The sequence below is a fragment of the Electrophorus electricus genome, chromosome 17, assembly GCF_013358815.1.
Source record: "Electrophorus electricus isolate fEleEle1 chromosome 17, fEleEle1.pri, whole genome shotgun sequence".
NCBI lineage: Eukaryota > Metazoa > Chordata > Actinopteri > Gymnotiformes > Gymnotidae > Electrophorus > Electrophorus electricus.
In genome coordinates, this window is record NC_049551.1 from 10,473,943 (window position 1) to 10,490,138 (window position 16,196).

A 16,196-nucleotide genomic window follows, 5' to 3' on the forward strand; every position below is an offset into this window, starting at 1 on the left:
TAAAAGTTTGAGTTTTCTTTTCCCATTTGCGTTTAACCTATTTTTGCTGCACACTATGATGACTTTCAAAAAGCAGGTATTTGGAGCATATTTATACCAAGAATCATATTGAATTTATTTTACGGATGAGGCTTTGTATGCGAAGTCTGACTGGATAATCTTGGATAAGTCCCATATTTTCTCAGGTGAGGCACAAAGGGGCGTACAACGATTTGTTTTGGAAAAAGAGGAAGGCGCTTTGTCAATACAGCCACTGACACGCCTCTTTGAGTTTCTTAATATGAAGGAGTGGAGTGGTGAAATAACATTTTTTTGTCATGTGTTGAACTATTCCAGACTATATTCCGTAAATTATGTATTAAACTCGCATCCGGACACTCAACCTTATGTTAAGACAAGTATTTATGAATCAAGTTTGTTTTGTCAAGTTTTCATCACTGAGTGCAATGCTTAAGAAGAATACGGATTCAGATGCAGTGCCCAAAATGACTCATTTTCTTTATGCGTTTATCCTTCTTTATGTGCTTTTTTGTTGTTTGGAACGGACCAATTTCCATTATCCATAACACGTAACATTTTGAGTACGAATATCAGTAAATGGCTCTTCACACATGTGTCAGTAGGTGGCACTTAATACGAAAGGATGGAGGGAAAGGGTCGCGAGGATTAGAAGCTCGCCAGGAAACGGGTGCGAGTGCGCGCTGTTCTCAGCGTGTTATCGTCGGCGGGCGTTCTGGCGTCATACTGGCAGCTGTTGTTTTTATGCAGATTGCTAGCCTAGCTGGGTTAGAGTTAACCAACGTAATCTTACCAGAACACTGGTAACTTTCATACTTTCCTTCTTGACAGCAAGCCTGTGTGATTACAACGAAAGGCTGATAGCATAGAGCTAGCTAGCTTCTCGGTAAGTGGACAAAATTGGCTACCTAAGCTAACCTAGCGTTCCGAAACATTTATGTACTGTGAGGGTTATTGAGTAATTTAGCTAACGCTAGTAGGATAACATAGCGGTTTAGCTAATCTAACGCTAGCTATTTTTAAACGGGCTGTTTGGTGTCCTGTAATGACATATCTAATTATTACAATTGTATAGTAATATACTTAGCTATCTGTTTAATAAAGTGTTAAATACTTTTTTTAATCAAATCTGACTAGCGAGCTTGTTGGGTATGTAGGGTATGTACTACTAGACCCCCCCAAATTCGCTAGCTATTTGATTTGGGGTAGAGTGCTAGCTAACTGACCAGTATATAAACTGTATAGTAGATAGCTAAATAAATTGGCGCTGATGTTAATTGTCAAAACTAGCAAGTAAGCGCGCTGGTAAGCGGTCGACACCCTGTTCTGTTACCCTATTCTGTTCATGGAAAATATCCATAATTGGCTAACCAGCTAGCATAACTTTCGCTGACTTGCCAGTACAATTAGCTAGCTAACTTTATTAATGTTGCAGGAGCAATTGTAATTATAATTTTAACGTTAGTTAACAAAGCTAGCTAGCTAGCTCTAGGTTCAGCATTTCTGTGCCGTTTATGTTAGATGGAGGGAGATGATTGCGAATTCCCTTCGGAACCGTCGGAGCACTCTCGGTCACAACGAGGAAGTGTTGCTTCATCAGTCACCCGTGGTTAGTTTTTGTGCTTTCTTCGATAGTTATGTCCTTCTTTATCAACACGATGATTCTCAAAGCTGTATGTTTTGTCTGTCTCTGCAGCCCAGGACGTACTTGTATACTTAGTGAGCGACAGTGCCGTGCACTTGTGTGTGGAGGGCGTTGGGGGTGTGTGTGTACAGGAGCTCGGCCGCAACGTACGAGAGGCCCTCAACATTCCCGACTCTGCTCAAGATGCATTTGCTTTTTGGCTCTGTTCCCCTTTACTTGGTAATGAGTTAACTGTAAGCTCTATGTCTTTAACACATTACTAGTAACTACTAAGCAAAAATGGACACATTCATTTTACTGCTCTAAAGTCGTTCTTGACTCTTATATTTGCTAAAGTGAAAGTCACCCAAAGTGCGGTCAAGTTCTTTCCCCATGTACATAAAGCCTATGGGTTGCTCTGTGAGAGCAGGAAGAATGATGAACTTTACAGTCTCAACCTGACAGCATTTGAGAGGAAGTCACAGGGGCAGCTTAGGGTGTTCATCGTTATTGCCTGAAATATGCAGGATATTTGCAAATGTGAAATGTGGCATGTAATTCTTCTGAAGCAGAAAACCTTGCAATATGTTGTTATTTAAAGAAGGTGATGTGTTCTGTGATTAATTTTACTCTCCATTTTAAGTTTGCCAATTACTGCATCCATTTTAGAACTGCAGCTCAAACCAAAACATCAGCCCTACAAGCTGTGCCGACAGTGGCAAGACCTCTTGTATCGCTTCACTGAGGCTTCTACAGAGGACATCTCTCTAGGTGTGTGTATGAGAGAGAGAGAGTTTGTGTTTATATAATATCCTGGATTTTTCATTTTATACATGCTCATTTTGCGCTATAGTCATGTTTAATGGTTTTGTTATTTTTGCCTTCAGATGAACCTTGTCTTCAATACAGAAGGAATGTTTTCTATCCCAGGTCAAAAGAACTTCAGGTAGAAGTTCTGTCGTTATCAGATATTTTATTTTAGATTGGCTTGCAAAGATATCCTTCAAAATTTTTATTCTTTACATTCTGTTGAGGTTTGTAGGTAGAAGATGAGGGTGTCCTGAGGCTTCTCTATGATGAAGCCAAGTTAAATATCTTGGAGGGTCGCTACCCCTGTGACCCTGAGCACTGGGTCAGGCTGGGAGCTTTGGCCTGTGCCATAGAGCTTGGCATTGGGCTTCAGGAAGAAAAATTGGTGGCAGCCATAAGGTACATGTTGGTGGTTTGGAGTTTCTGTACTATTGGGATTTAACTGTGAACCTGTTGTTTCTGTCAGCAGACTTAATGTTCTCCTGACCATCCTATATAACAAATAGACATAATGATTATTTTGAATTTGTTTTTACGTGTCATTGTCATAAAAGAATGAAGCTGTTGGTAAAGTACACTAAATGAAAACCCTTTAGGCAAAGACATCGATCCAACATAAGTGTGATTTAGTGAAATTAGTGTAAGATTGTTGAATTTCTGTTGAAATGCAGTTGGATTTAAAAATATTACTAATACAAGTCATCACTAACACTGTAAATTGGATGAATAGGTGGGGTCATATACCCAGAGCAATAGGGAGTTGTCTTTAAGGTGATAAGTGTTTAGGACCCAAATGCTCATAGATGTTTGCAAATAAGTATTCAAATACTTGACTCTCTTCTGTTGTGTCATAGAGAGAAGAAGTTGTCTTCCTTCCTTCCAGCTCATGTGGTGCTGGGAAGTGGAGGTTTTTTCTCTACCCTACGGACGAGGGGAGGTCGCCAAGCCGAGCTGGAGCAGAACCTCCTGCAGGAATATGGCACAGTTAGTGCCAATCAGGACCTTCCCACACTGTTCCGACAGTACCTAAGCACCTGCCACACCCTGCCATACTATGGGTCTGTATGCAGGACTTTTAACCTGGCTTCCATTTAATCAATCACAGACCTGCCAATTGGGGCAAGTTTAGATCAAGGTTATAGTTCTTTATAAAGTAAATCCAAATCTTGTATGCAGATTTTTAGAGCTGGTCCAAGTACAGTTTTAAAGGCTTAGAATGCTTGGTGTTTTTTAAAGTTCATTTTCAAAAACATTTGTTTATAAAAACATTGCTTTAACATTAGGCATGTTCATTTGGTATAGATCAAAATGCATATATCCAGTAAATTTAAATTGTCAAATGTATTCTATCAGTAATGAAGGTGTAAATTAACTGAAATGTGCTGTGCACTGGCTAAAAAGCTGTTAACAGCCCTTGCTCTGAATTAAAGGCCTACACTGGCATCACAATTATATGCTTGCATTTGTCTTGTCATGCATGCATGGTGTCACACACAAATTATTCAATAATTTAAAATGAAATGTTGCTACATTTGTGACTTTCTGGGCATCTTTGACCACTGTGGCTCCATAGAAAACTGTGTAGTGAAGACTGCATTGTGCTCAGAGCCAAGACTGAATATTCAGACTGTTCAGGTCTGCCGTAAACATTTTTACCAATCCACTGTGAGGACAATGAACGATTATTGTAACTTGTGCAGCCATAAGAGAGTAGCTGCTTATGTACTTTTGTTTGTCTTTGCCAGCTGTGCTTTCTTCATGGGTGAGATAGACAAGCCAGCACAGGGTATCCTGCACCGAGGTGGTCGGAAGGCTGTTAGTGTTGGGATCAGTCTGGAGGGAGTCTATGTCATAGACATGAAAGAAAAGGTCTGTATCTTCATTCAGACTCACTCTGCACAGAATGTATTGAATGTTTTCAGAGGGGCTCCTGTACTTGTGCAGGTTTCGAATGCGTTACTGTTCTGTACTGATATTGCAGATGGCTGTAAAATTCAAATTAGTCCTTCTGGTCAAAATGATGCCAGCTAATCAGGTTGAACCATGACACACCCAAGTTTAATGTGTGTATTAATATAATATATAAATAGTTATGTCAGAGTTACATCCTCCCTTCGTTATAAAAGTTATAAAAGAGTTAGATTTTGTATCCTTAGTGGGGGGCTCCTATAAAATTAGACTTTCCCTGTGCTTGACTCAGTTCTGCCATTGGAAGACACTTTTGACTTGGGAGTTTTGAAACACCCCTTGTGTCCATCAGTTACTTCTGATAACTCCCTTAATACTACTCTTAGTGAATGCCCTTTAAAACCAAACTCAACAGGTAGCAAAGTGGTTGACTTGGCTACAAATCCTCTAGTCCATTTCTCTACTGGCTTAATATTTGCCTACCAACCATTTTCCCTCACCTCAGCCATATTAATATTTTTAAAAATTTCCCCAAAGAGAAATAAAGTTGTATCTTGCTCCACCCTGTTCTCACTAGCCTGTTCTCTCACTCAGCATGTCCTGCTGGGTCTGCGCTTCAGTGAGCTCTCCTGGGACCATAGCTACCCAGAGACAGAGGGAGATTCCCATATACTGTGGCTGGAGTTTGACGGGGAGGAGGCTGGCATGCCCGTTAACAAATTACTGAAGATTTACTCAAAACAGGTACACACTGTCAATACATTGTTCATTATAGTGAAATATATGTAGTGATTATATGAAATATTGGAAAGATGGCTTTAAGAACACCCAGTATTCTTTAATGATCTTTACGCCCTCTACTGCTGCATTGGTGCTGAGCTTTGCTTATGCTATGTGCTGGAGGCTTGCATAATGCTGTTGTGTTGCAGGCTGAGCTGATGAGTGGCCTGATTGAATTCTGTGTGGAGTTGCGGGCAGTGGGGGAGGCTGCGGCAGCAGCGGCAGATGGGGAGGCATCTCCTTCCCACACACCTGCAGGCCAGGTGGGCAGTGCTGAGCAGGCACGAGAGCAGCGCAGACAGAGGAAGCTGCGCAGACAGAGCAGCGTGGTGTGCAGCAGAGTGCACACGCTCAGCACTATCAGCTACGTAGATGACGGTGAGCATCATAGATGCTGCGGTGGGTAGCTCACGGGGAAGGAGTGAGCAGCTCAGGGGGAAGGGGCAGAAGCATTTATATTCATGGAATTTACCTGACACCTTTATCCAAAGCGACTTAGAATTATGACTGAATACATCTTGAGCTATTAAGGGTTAAGGAGCTTGCACAGGGGAGCTCAGTGGTGGTGGGACTTGAACTGGCAACTTTCTTATTACTAGTCAAGTACCTTAACCACTGAGCTACAGCTGTCTTGAATTTTTAGAAATTCAAAAATGTATATATGTAATCAGTATATGTATATATGTAATTAGTTCAGTAATTAGTGTTAGAAATGTAAATGTGATGTAATTAGTTCATTCATCATTGTAAGTTGTGTGTTAAATACCACATGGTACATTTAAGATTTAGAATTGTCTGCTCTGTATGTTCAGGTAAAGAAATCAAGCGATTGAAGCCAAAGAGAGCAGCTTCCTTTTTCACCAGGCAGGCCCCTCCCACTTATTCTACGGTTCAAGTGACTGATGGTTTAGAGCAGGGGTGAAAATCAACATGAATGAGCTTCAGCCCTGTGACCAAAAACTACATCTGCCCATTGAGATTCAAAGACACATTGTCATGAACTGAATGGACAGTTTGGACCAAGATTATAAAAAGTTGAACTGCTGTTTATGGGTAATATGCTTCTAATGTTGATGTAACAAGCTTAAGTTATAGTTCTAGTTATGGCTCTCTCTGTTGTGATATGAAGTTTGATGTCGAGACTTAAAACATGGTTCCAGTTTGTTGACAGTTTATAAAGCAAAAATGAAAGCGGTAGAGGCGAAATCATTGGGGGTTCTGCATCTGTTACTCATCTGAATGCAAATTCAAACTATGCAAAACTCATCAAACCATAACTCCAGTGTGCCAGCAGAGGTGATCTGTACAGGATGGTAATGTGCACTGTGACTGCTCACACTCTGCCTTCTGTACTACAGGAATCAGTGCCTCCAGTCTCTTCTGCATTCACTAGGGATTTATTCACTCACACAACACAGATATTCACAATAAAGACTAACCCTAACCGGCAGACAGCATCTCAGTGGGGGGGTTCAGATTGGTGGTCACACCTAAGATCTGGAGACTTTGTTCCTGCTACGTACTGGGTTACTTGTGCTGGTGTAATTCTCACAGTCTGTTTAACAGACTGTGGTCATTTTCTGATATTTGTTTATGGCTAGCTTTGTTAACCCAAACCCTGATTAGCTGTTTGACCATGTAAGTGCCCTCTACCATTTTGCCCTGCTGAATATCCCTCATAGCTGGCAGAGATCACCTGGCTCTACTGGCTCAAATGTCCTCTGACTTTGAAAAAAGGAGAAGGACACCAACTGTGTGGCTGCTTGCTGGGCATAGTCAAGTTGTGCTTTTTATATTTGGAAGCTGTGTGTAGGCCTTAGGCTGCACATCATATTGAAACACTTAAAGCCTGAATGTACTTCAGTTCATTATAAAGCCCAGGCAAAAATGCATTAACTGAATGATGCAGCAACAATTACAGATGGTAAACAATGATTTAGACAATTCTGTTTATCTGCCATTCTGTCTGCCTTAAGATGAGTTTTGTTTACTGATGATGGAATATGCATGATTTTCATATTTTCGTCAAATAACCTGTAACAGTATGGAACCTTTCCTTATGCTAATGGGACACTTTTGAGTATTTGTGAATGGCAAATAATAAAAGCATTAAAATGTGCAGTGTATATTTAGTGCAAGTGTACAACATTTGAGTGTGAATTGTAGGCGCCATGTGTTGAAGGGAAACCACTAAACTAGATATTTTCATTGTGATTTGCACCTTTTGTGTGCAAGGGGTTCAACTGCATGCAGAGGCAGCATATAGAGTCTGCCTGCTATAGAGTTAAGACACAGGTTGCATATCAGCAAGACAGTTGTTTAATTGAGAATATAGCAGTTATGTACACACTTGCATCTGCTGTCAAATATGTCCAAAGCTTCAAGAACTTTGGTCATTTTAAAGTTTGATCAATATAAACTGCCTTTTCTCATTATGTCTGTTACCTGCAAATTTTGTGCTTTCAGTGGAACGTCAGTGGTTGGTTTACAAACAGTTGAACCTAAACTGAATGACATGGTGAAGATTCTCTATTGAAACAACCTTCTTGTCTGTGGGTGGACTTTAAAACGGTTTAAATACCTGGACCATATCACTAACTTTTGTGTGAATGAAGAACTTTGTACCCCTGAAATTTGTCTTTAAATAATATGCACTATGAACTGTTAGTGACTGTAATCACAATTTGCAACATAACTTAATGCTTTGTACTAATTTTCTGACATACCCATCAGTAAATGTTTTGTTCATGGATTTTTTTTTTATATCTATTTAAATAAACTGATTATCTTGAGTGCTTTGAATGTGTTTTGGGGAAGAAATACCAATACATTGAAAAAAATAAGCTTCATCGAAACACTGCCTTTATTATGTTAATATTTTAAAAGATATGCGTCATTTGGAAATGTGTTAATATACGGACTGTTAGCCTTTTGTTTATGCATTTTCACAGCGACGCCTTCTCGTCAGTTCCTCTCCGTCCTCAGCGTTATAGGTTCCCTCTGCCATGCCATGCCGGCATCAGCCCGAGATATTCGATGTCCCCGTCATATGGTAATGCTTCTGTAGACTACGTGTATACGGCCTAGACATAGTGAAGAGCTTTATTTTTATTTCAGACCGCACTACTTGACCAATAAAACAGCGTCGCTACTGAAAAGCTATTGGGTTCCCCTAAACAGTGACGTTACCACAGGTTGCATATACAATACGCTACTGAGAAACGGAAGTAGCTAAAAACTGCGACGGGACAGAGCAGGGGTGGTCGAGAAAATGCATAAACGAGGAAGCATTCCCACCGCTACAATAAAAGCCCAACAGGTGTACATAGAATTTTGAAACGAGGAAAAATAATTGTTAACGTTAAGCAGCTTTACTTTTGCTGGCGTATTACGATTTACTCCTATTTATGTAATAATCTAAGAAGGTCGTTTAATAGTTTGAGGTGACCTTTATTTTGGAAAATGTGAAATGGGTGCCATTTTGCACCGCCCCTGGTTCGGGTAGTAGGAAGCTTTCTGGATGAGAATCCAGAGCTGACAGCTATTCCTATAAAGTCTGTCAAATATTCATTGTCTTACCCTTCTACATTAGCAGTCACATTAGCATCCAGAAGCGTTGCGTGGTAAAATGGATATGGATCGAGGTTCTTCCGACTCCACTTCACCGCCGGACACTGATTCGGCTCTCAAGCGTCGTGTGCACGGTATGCTGAAGCTTTACTATGGGCTGAATGAGGAAGGAAAGCGCGTAGAACAAGCCGAATCGCTGGATCCGTGCGATATTAACGGGCCACATTTTGATCCAGAGGTTTATCTGAATAAGGTACAAGTCGAAACATCTACTCTAAATCATAAATTCAGTGTCATTAATTCAGCCGCTACCAGAGGTACGACGGATGTTCGACATAGTATTGTAAATATATATAGCGTCACTTAATTAGCTAGCTAGTTATTTGATATGTAATTGTTTGGTTTCCTGCAAGAAGATTTTTTTTAAATGAAATTATGAAATTTCTTCAGCGAAATATAATTAATTCAGTGTTTGAAAAACATCCTGATCTGTGTCACTTTGTTGGATGAGCCTATACCATGCATCACATCTCAACACTCTATCAATAAAATGTAAATAAATACTGGTTTCTTCTCGCTTGTTGCTGTATTAGTTGAGGAAGGAGTGCTCCCTTGCAGAGCTGATGGATCAAGAGAACTGCATGGTGAAACAGATTCGATCTTTAGACAGTGACATGCAGACACTAGTGTATGAAAACTACAATAAGTTCATTTCTGCTACAGGTCAGTCCATTTCTAATGGTGATTTTTTTTCTATGTGTTGCCAGATCCTTTATATGACCTTCAGGTGACCTAAATTAAACATTCCTGTTTCTTTACATCGGTACATAAAAATAAATATAAAGATCTGTTAAATGTGTTCATAACATTTACAGATACAATTAGGAAAATGAAAAATGACTTCAAGAAGATGGAAGATGAGATGGACTGCCTGTCCACCAACATGGCTGCTATCACAGAGTTTAGTGCTTGTATCAGTGGCACGCTGCAAGGCCAACACGCCCAGATCAGCAAACTGTCAGGCATGGACACCTCATTCATTTATTCATGTGTTTATCCAGCAGGTTATTCGGGTTAAAGCACAAGGTTTGCTGTAATGTTACTGAGGCTGTGGAACTCATGCGTGTACCCACACTTGGCTGAGGGCAAGGGGCTGCTTTTCTGCTTTCTTGCTTGAATCTCTCTCTCTCTCTCTAGGTGTTCACACTCTTTTGCGTAAGCTCCAGTTCCTGTTCGAGTTGCCAGCGAGGCTGAATAAGTGTCTGGAGCTACAGGCGTATACCCAGGCTGTGAACTCACACCGCCGTGCACGCTGTGTGCTCCAGATGTACTGCCACATGCCATCGTTCAGGGGCATCCAGGACGACTGCCAGGCCATCATGGAGCAGCTTGCCCAGCACCTGCGGCAGAAGTTCAGGTGTGAGAACAAAATGAATATTACAGGATATACACAGTGTGTGAAACCCTTTTACATATGCAGTCGCAGCTGTAAGCACTCTGGTAACCAGAAATGGGTTTGGAAGTGAATGCAGGCAGGTCTGAAGTGAGGGAAAATGTTCATTGAGCACATGTCTCAAGTGGGAACCAAAGCTGGACCACTGCCAGGGAAGAGGAGGATGTTTGCGATGACATAACTTTTTCCATGCTCCATGTTTACAAAACATGTCGTAAATAAATAAAGGGATTTGAGTGTAGATTCCAAACAAAGCATCTTCAATCAGGTACAATCTCATATTCTAGTCGAGATCTTGCATCCTAACTTGCTATGACGTTAATCCCAGATATGGGCGTGCTGGATCCATATACTGGCATGCTGGAGCAAGTGTGAAAAGGGGAATCTACCTGCACAACAGTCACACTTACCCTGCTAGTGTCCCAGTTATCTGAAACATGTAGTTATTTGTAGAAAGAACAGGTTTCATTGCCCTTTGTTGTACCAGTGTTTACCTGTTTTAACACAGTTGCCTCGTCTAAAAAAGATCTTTTTGGACTGCAAGACTGCATCATATGTTTTGTAAATCTGAACGGATATTCTAATACAGCATTTCAAAAATTGAGCTATATATGAGATTTTTAATATTCTAATGTTTCTCATATCCATTGCCCTGAACAATTTTATGTTTACACCTGATACAGTTTATAAATAAGTTGATGAGCTTTAACTGGAAACTGTACAGGGCATGGGGTTTCTATTGTTGGAGTTAAGACACCCAGTTGTATTGTACCTTAGTATTTAAAGCATGCTGTACTCTGTGCTACACATGTATGTGTTACAGGGATGGAGGGACAAGTGCGAAAGAGCTGTCGGAGTGTGTGGAGCTTCTGCTGCAGCTGGACGAGCCAGCAGAGGAACTCTGCGACAAGTTCCTATGCCATGCCCAGACCAGACTGGAGGCGGACCTTCAGGGGTTGGAGGAGGAGCTCAGAGTTTCTACAGCTACAGATGTTGCTGGAGGCTCCACCCATAAGTCAAGCTCTGGCGCAAACTCCATTTCTCCTTCTGAGTCCTCGAATTCTAGTATTTTCCTCTCACTGTCTGCTAGGACAGACATTCTAGAGTTTATTGATAGAGGATGTAATGAGTTTGTCAGCAACCTCTGTCTGGTCATCGCCTCCTATCAGGAGTTATTCATCAACCGTCCACAAGAGGGCGAACTGGCCTCAAAGAATATACCTCAGATGGCGAATGGCAAGTTGCACACATTTGTGGACTCTTTGGCAGGCAGATACTTCTCTCTGGTAGAGCGAAGGATCCAGGAAGAGAAAGGGGTGGGAGATAATTCTCTACTAGTGAGAGCTCTGGACCGTTTCCACCGCCGACTCCAGGCTGTGTCAAAACTACTTCCTGGGTCAGCTGTACCTAGCCAAGGCACTGAGATTGTTGTTCAGGCTGCAAGGGAGAGGATCAGACAGTACCTGTGTGCCTTGCAGAGCTTCTATCTGGACAGCCTTACTGATGTCAGACAGGCCCTAGCAGCTCCACGGCTTACGGTGGGTGGAGCAGGTGCAGTAGGTGGTGGGGCTCTAGGAGGAAGTGGTCCTCCTGGCAAAGATGCTCCACCCAGTCTTCCAGAACTGCTGACCTCCTTATCGAACTCCATTCTGAATCAGATCAAGACAGTGTTGGCCTCAGTGCACCTCTTTACTGCAAAAGATATCACCTTCTCCAACAAACCTTATTTCAAGGTAGAGAGTTTATTTACAGGTGTTTTAACTATTTAATATTTTTCAGGGTCATGTATAGAACACTTTGCATTTGGTAGCTTTTAAGGTAATTAATGTAATTAAAATGTGATGAACCATTTCAGTTGGACTGAGTAATGTGTTTTGTAAGTATTTACCATGGAAACCTTCTTTTCGTCTCCTCATGTTCTGCCTCTGTGCTCTGACTCTCAGGGGGAGTTCTGTAGTCAAGGGGTAAGAGAGGGGCTGGTAGTGAGCTTCATTAAGTTCATCTGCCAGTCCTCTCGCCAGTTCTGTGAGAGTGCAGGAGACCGAGGAGGCTCCACGCCACCCGCGCTCCTCTTGCTGTTGTCGCGTTTGTGCCAGGACTACGAGACCTCCACCATCTCGTACATCCTCACCCTCACAGATGAGCAGTTCCTTGTCCAGGTACTGATTTTGTGTCACATGGAAGCTCTTTGTGTACACCAGGGCAAGAACAGGGACTATTAGAATTTACAGCCTGAATTTAGATTTGGAATTCTTTCAGACCCAATTACTTTTTATTAAGCCTAGTTTTGCCAGATGCCATCTGCTTCACAGAACTTGCACTCAAGTTTCAACAGAATGGCTCTATTGTAGAAAATGCCAGTACATTTATATGGGGGTATATGTTACTGCTCAGAAAAATGCTCATCTTGAGGGGCCTTGTAGTTTGCCAGCTATTCTGCTGCTGTTCTGCAGTACTGCAATGCTAGTCTACTTTGTACTTTAGTGACTTGTATAGCCATACCGAACATCACATCACTCGTGAAGTCCCTTGCATCTTTTAGGTTTGTTGTGTACATTTTAGCAATGTGGAGACAATCACCTGGCATAAGAAATGTTCAGGTTGTCCAATAACTCTAGCTAACATTTAGAAAAATAACTATTTTTTGTATGTAATGTGTTGAGGCTAAAATCAGTTGAGGTTAAAATCATCTTGGGCTAAAAAATCACTTGCATCAGATTTTAGGGGAGAACATACCCAAAAATGTGTTTAGAACTGTGTGGAGCATTGAAATATGACCTAAAGTTATCCTCTCTGTGTGTACTGATAACTAGGCTGGCATGTTTCTCATCACTGCCATATTTCTGCTACTCCTGATGTGATTTTTAATCTTGTGTTGAGTGCTTCGTTGAGTTGAGTTGAGGTCTCATCTGTTTCTCCCCTCTGTCCCATAAAGCACCATTCTCCAGTGACTGCAGTAACTGCTCTGTGTGCTGAGGCCAGAGAGGCAGCACAGAAACTGCTCAACCACTATGTAAAGGTACTAATGGGAATGCTATTGCTCCTCAACCTATGTGAGAGCTTTGAGAGACTTTTGTGGGTCTGGAGTTCCTCTTTCTTGTTCTGTAGGGGTAGTCCAGTGCCAGAGACTTCGCCATGAAACGTCCACAGTTTCAGTTGCATGGATTTTGTATTCGATGTAGGTCCAAGGCTTAATAATCTCTCAGATGCTGAGGAAGAGTGTGGAGACCAGAGACTGGGTCAACACCATCGAGCCTCGCAACGTCCGTGCCGTGATGAAGAGGGTCGTAGAGGACACCACCTCCATTGATGTTCAGGTGAAACATTTGCTAATTAGACAGTCTGAAGACGTGTACATGTGCAGAACCCAGTTAGGCTATATCCAGGTACAAATAAATTGCAAGATGGCAAACTTACTTAGTTACTTATCTTATTTCTTAGTTTACCATCTAAAAGAGAAAAAAAAGAAAGAAACTGAACTGCATTCAGTTCTATAACTTTCAGTTTAGTTAAGTTAAACAGTAATTAATTTTCACTTACATACAACCAACCCACCATTTTTATATGTCACTTAAAGGAGCAATAAGTCAGTTTTTCCTCGAATGAAACTGTTTATATGCATCAAACAGGGCTATGTTTCAAATAGTCTACAACATATGTTACAGTATGCAGTACAACACGAAGATGGCTCTGATCATGTACTGGAATATTTGGCCAGAATAGTTACGTTATCCAGGTATCTTTCATGTAATGAAAAAATTCATTTTGGTCGCATACTCCAAACAGCATACTGATTTGGGTCCTAATCCGTACACGTAGTATGTAGTAGGCTATTTCAAACACAGCCCAGGTCTCCCACTCTAGGTCTCCCACTTTTAAAATGGATTTAGTACTGAATCTCTCAAATGTTTAGGCCACTGGATATCTGTATAATATACATGAAAAAGAATTATTGGAAAAATGACTTTTTTTTAAAGCTACATTTGGGGTTCAGTTGCACACATTGGCAATTTTTTTTTTAATGTATTAAGTTGTGTAGATAGAGTGTGTGGAAGTATAATATTGTGCATTGTGAGTGGGTTATGTTTTTGTTCATGCACATGGGTTGTGTTGTAGGTGGGTTTGCTGTATGAGGAGGGTGTGAGAAAAGCTCACAGTAGCGACTCCAGCAAGCGCACTTTCTCTGTGTACAGCAGCTCACGACAACAGATGCGCTACACCCCCAGTTATACACCCAGGTGTGAGATCAACACCACACCACTTACACACACACAGCATCCCAGTTACAAACTGAAGCATTATATTAACACTACATATTCATATTTGTATATATTCACAAATTCAACACATGAAGTCTGACGTACCACTTCAGACTAACCTCAGATTAGGGGAAAGCATGTATAATTTATAATCTGAAATGGGAAACTATGGTGTTGATGCCATAAATAGGATTGATCTGCCTATTGGATGAGAATTAAGTGGGTTTTAACACTGACTGAGGAGCAAATGTATGTGTGCTCTATTGTGTAGTGCTCCAATGGACACAAACCTGCTCAGCAACATCCACAAGCTTTTCTCAGAGAGGATTGACATCTTCAGTCCAGTGGAGTTCAACAAGGTAACATCTGATAACAGAGAAACTTGCGGTCTACAATATTCATTAGCAGAGCTGAGTCTGAAAAGAAGCCGAGTATGTTACGAATGCGGGAATACTAAATGTGTTCATTCAGAACGTTTAAACGGAACGTATTCGTACGGGATGTAATCGGCTCCCTGCACACCTCTCAGCCCGTGTCTTCCGTCCCCTTTTCTCACTCAGGTCTCTGTCCTTACCGGGATCATTAAGATCAGTCTGAAGACGTTTCTGGAGTGCGTGCGCCTGCGCACGTTCGGGCGGTACGGACTCCAGCAGATCCAGGTGGACTGCCACTACCTGCAGCTGTATCTGTGGCGCTTTGTGTCTGATGAGAACCTGGTCCATTTCCTTTTGGATGAGATTGTGGGAAGCGCTGCCCACCGGTGCCTGGACCCATCCCCAATGGAGCAGAGCGTGATCGAGGTGATCTGTGAGAGGGGCTAAGGGGACCGGCGCCGAAGGACCGATACAGAAACGGCACTCTCGCCTGCATCGGCTGAGGCAACGGAATGAAGTGGTCTGGGAGTGTCTGTACTAACAGAAGGCATACTGTGTTACTGAGCTGTTACTGAGCTGTTACTGAGCTGTTACTGAGCTGTTACTGGTGCTGTTATACTTGGAAGTGGACTGACTTTACGTTAAACCCCTGAAATGGCTAAACTGATGCAGAAAAGAGTGAACAGTCTCCAACTATGTGTAATGATGTGTAAAAACAGTAGTATTGGATAACATTGTAAATAAACAACCCTGAAAAAAGTGAAAACTACATATACCGTTGACACTGATTGTTGCCATGACAGGATTAGTCTAATATTTTGTTTTAATATGTACTACACAAACTCTCTGAATGTGCAAACCAATTAAATGAGCACCGAAATAATTATTATATTTTGGAAAGTAGTTGATGGTTTGTGCAGTTAATGGTCAGTAATCAGATCACTAATTCTGAAATATTTATTCTTGAAGTTTTATTTCTAGATTGTATTAGATTATCAATGCAGTAAGACTGAAATATTAAAGTCAATGTGAATCAGAAACCAGAAGGTATTTTACTTTCTGTATTTCTAAGTGAAATAGTGTGTGTGTGGGGGGGATATTTTATCACTCAGCATTTGTTTGGAGTCTGTTCTGAATGCTAGCCTGTATTCTATTGTGGAGGATAATGAATCAATATTTACACTTTTCACTGTTACACAGTGCTAGATGAAAAATATTGGGTGAAGAATATTAGTTTAGTAAGAGTGAAAAGGGAGTCAGAGTATTGTTAAAGTGTCAGAATTGGCATATCCGCACAGTGTAGGCGAGTTCCTTTCTTAAAATAATCCTGGCTAAAATGTCTTGACCATAATCTGGTATTCTCTGGTACTCCACCTTCTTCAAAATGTAAAAATTTGAGC

At 41.3% G+C, this 16,196-nt stretch overlaps 2 protein-coding genes across 2 annotated transcripts; both read left to right on the plus strand.

Moving 5' to 3' along the window:
* The first annotated feature begins 671 nt into the window (after positions 1-671).
* frmd8 (FERM domain containing 8) lies at positions 672-7,932 on the plus strand. The gene is made up of 11 exons (XM_027008019.2): positions 672-904; positions 1,540-1,627; positions 1,715-1,882; positions 2,312-2,413; positions 2,530-2,588; positions 2,685-2,851; positions 3,307-3,510; positions 4,198-4,321; positions 4,955-5,104; positions 5,290-5,518; positions 5,953-7,932. Exons 2-11 carry the CDS (start codon positions 1,540-1,542, stop codon positions 6,060-6,062), a joined length of 1,401 nt encoding a protein of 466 aa, XP_026863820.1. The 5' UTR covers positions 672-904; the 3' UTR covers positions 6,063-7,932.
* A 705-nt stretch (positions 7,933-8,637) lies between these two features.
* vps51 (VPS51 subunit of GARP complex) lies at positions 8,638-15,836 on the plus strand. Its single transcript, XM_027008520.2, has 11 exons — positions 8,638-8,963; positions 9,304-9,433; positions 9,586-9,732; positions 9,908-10,127; positions 10,987-11,896; positions 12,107-12,322; positions 13,099-13,182; positions 13,346-13,480; positions 14,280-14,401; positions 14,694-14,781; positions 14,983-15,836. Exons 1-11 carry the CDS (start codon positions 8,769-8,771, stop codon positions 15,241-15,243), a joined length of 2,508 nt encoding a protein of 835 aa, XP_026864321.2. The 5' UTR covers positions 8,638-8,768; the 3' UTR covers positions 15,244-15,836.
* The last annotated feature ends 360 nt before the right edge of the window (positions 15,837-16,196 follow it).

Coding starts and splice junctions, on each gene's coding strand:
- frmd8 (XM_027008019.2), top strand. CDS start 1,540: ATGGAGGGAGATGATTGCGAATTCCCTTCGGAACCGTCGGAGCACTCT. Junction 1,628..1,714: donor TGCTTCATCAGTCACCCGTG/GTTAGTTTTTGT, acceptor CTGTCTCTGCAG/CCCAGGACGTACTTGTATAC. Junction 1,883..2,311: donor GCTCTGTTCCCCTTTACTTG/GTAATGAGTTAA, acceptor CATCCATTTTAG/AACTGCAGCTCAAACCAAAA.
- vps51 (XM_027008520.2), top strand. CDS start 8,769: ATGGATATGGATCGAGGTTCTTCCGACTCCACTTCACCGCCGGACACT. Junction 8,964..9,303: donor CAGAGGTTTATCTGAATAAG/GTACAAGTCGAA, acceptor TTGCTGTATTAG/TTGAGGAAGGAGTGCTCCCT. Junction 11,897..12,106: donor CCAACAAACCTTATTTCAAG/GTAGAGAGTTTA, acceptor TCTGACTCTCAG/GGGGAGTTCTGTAGTCAAGG.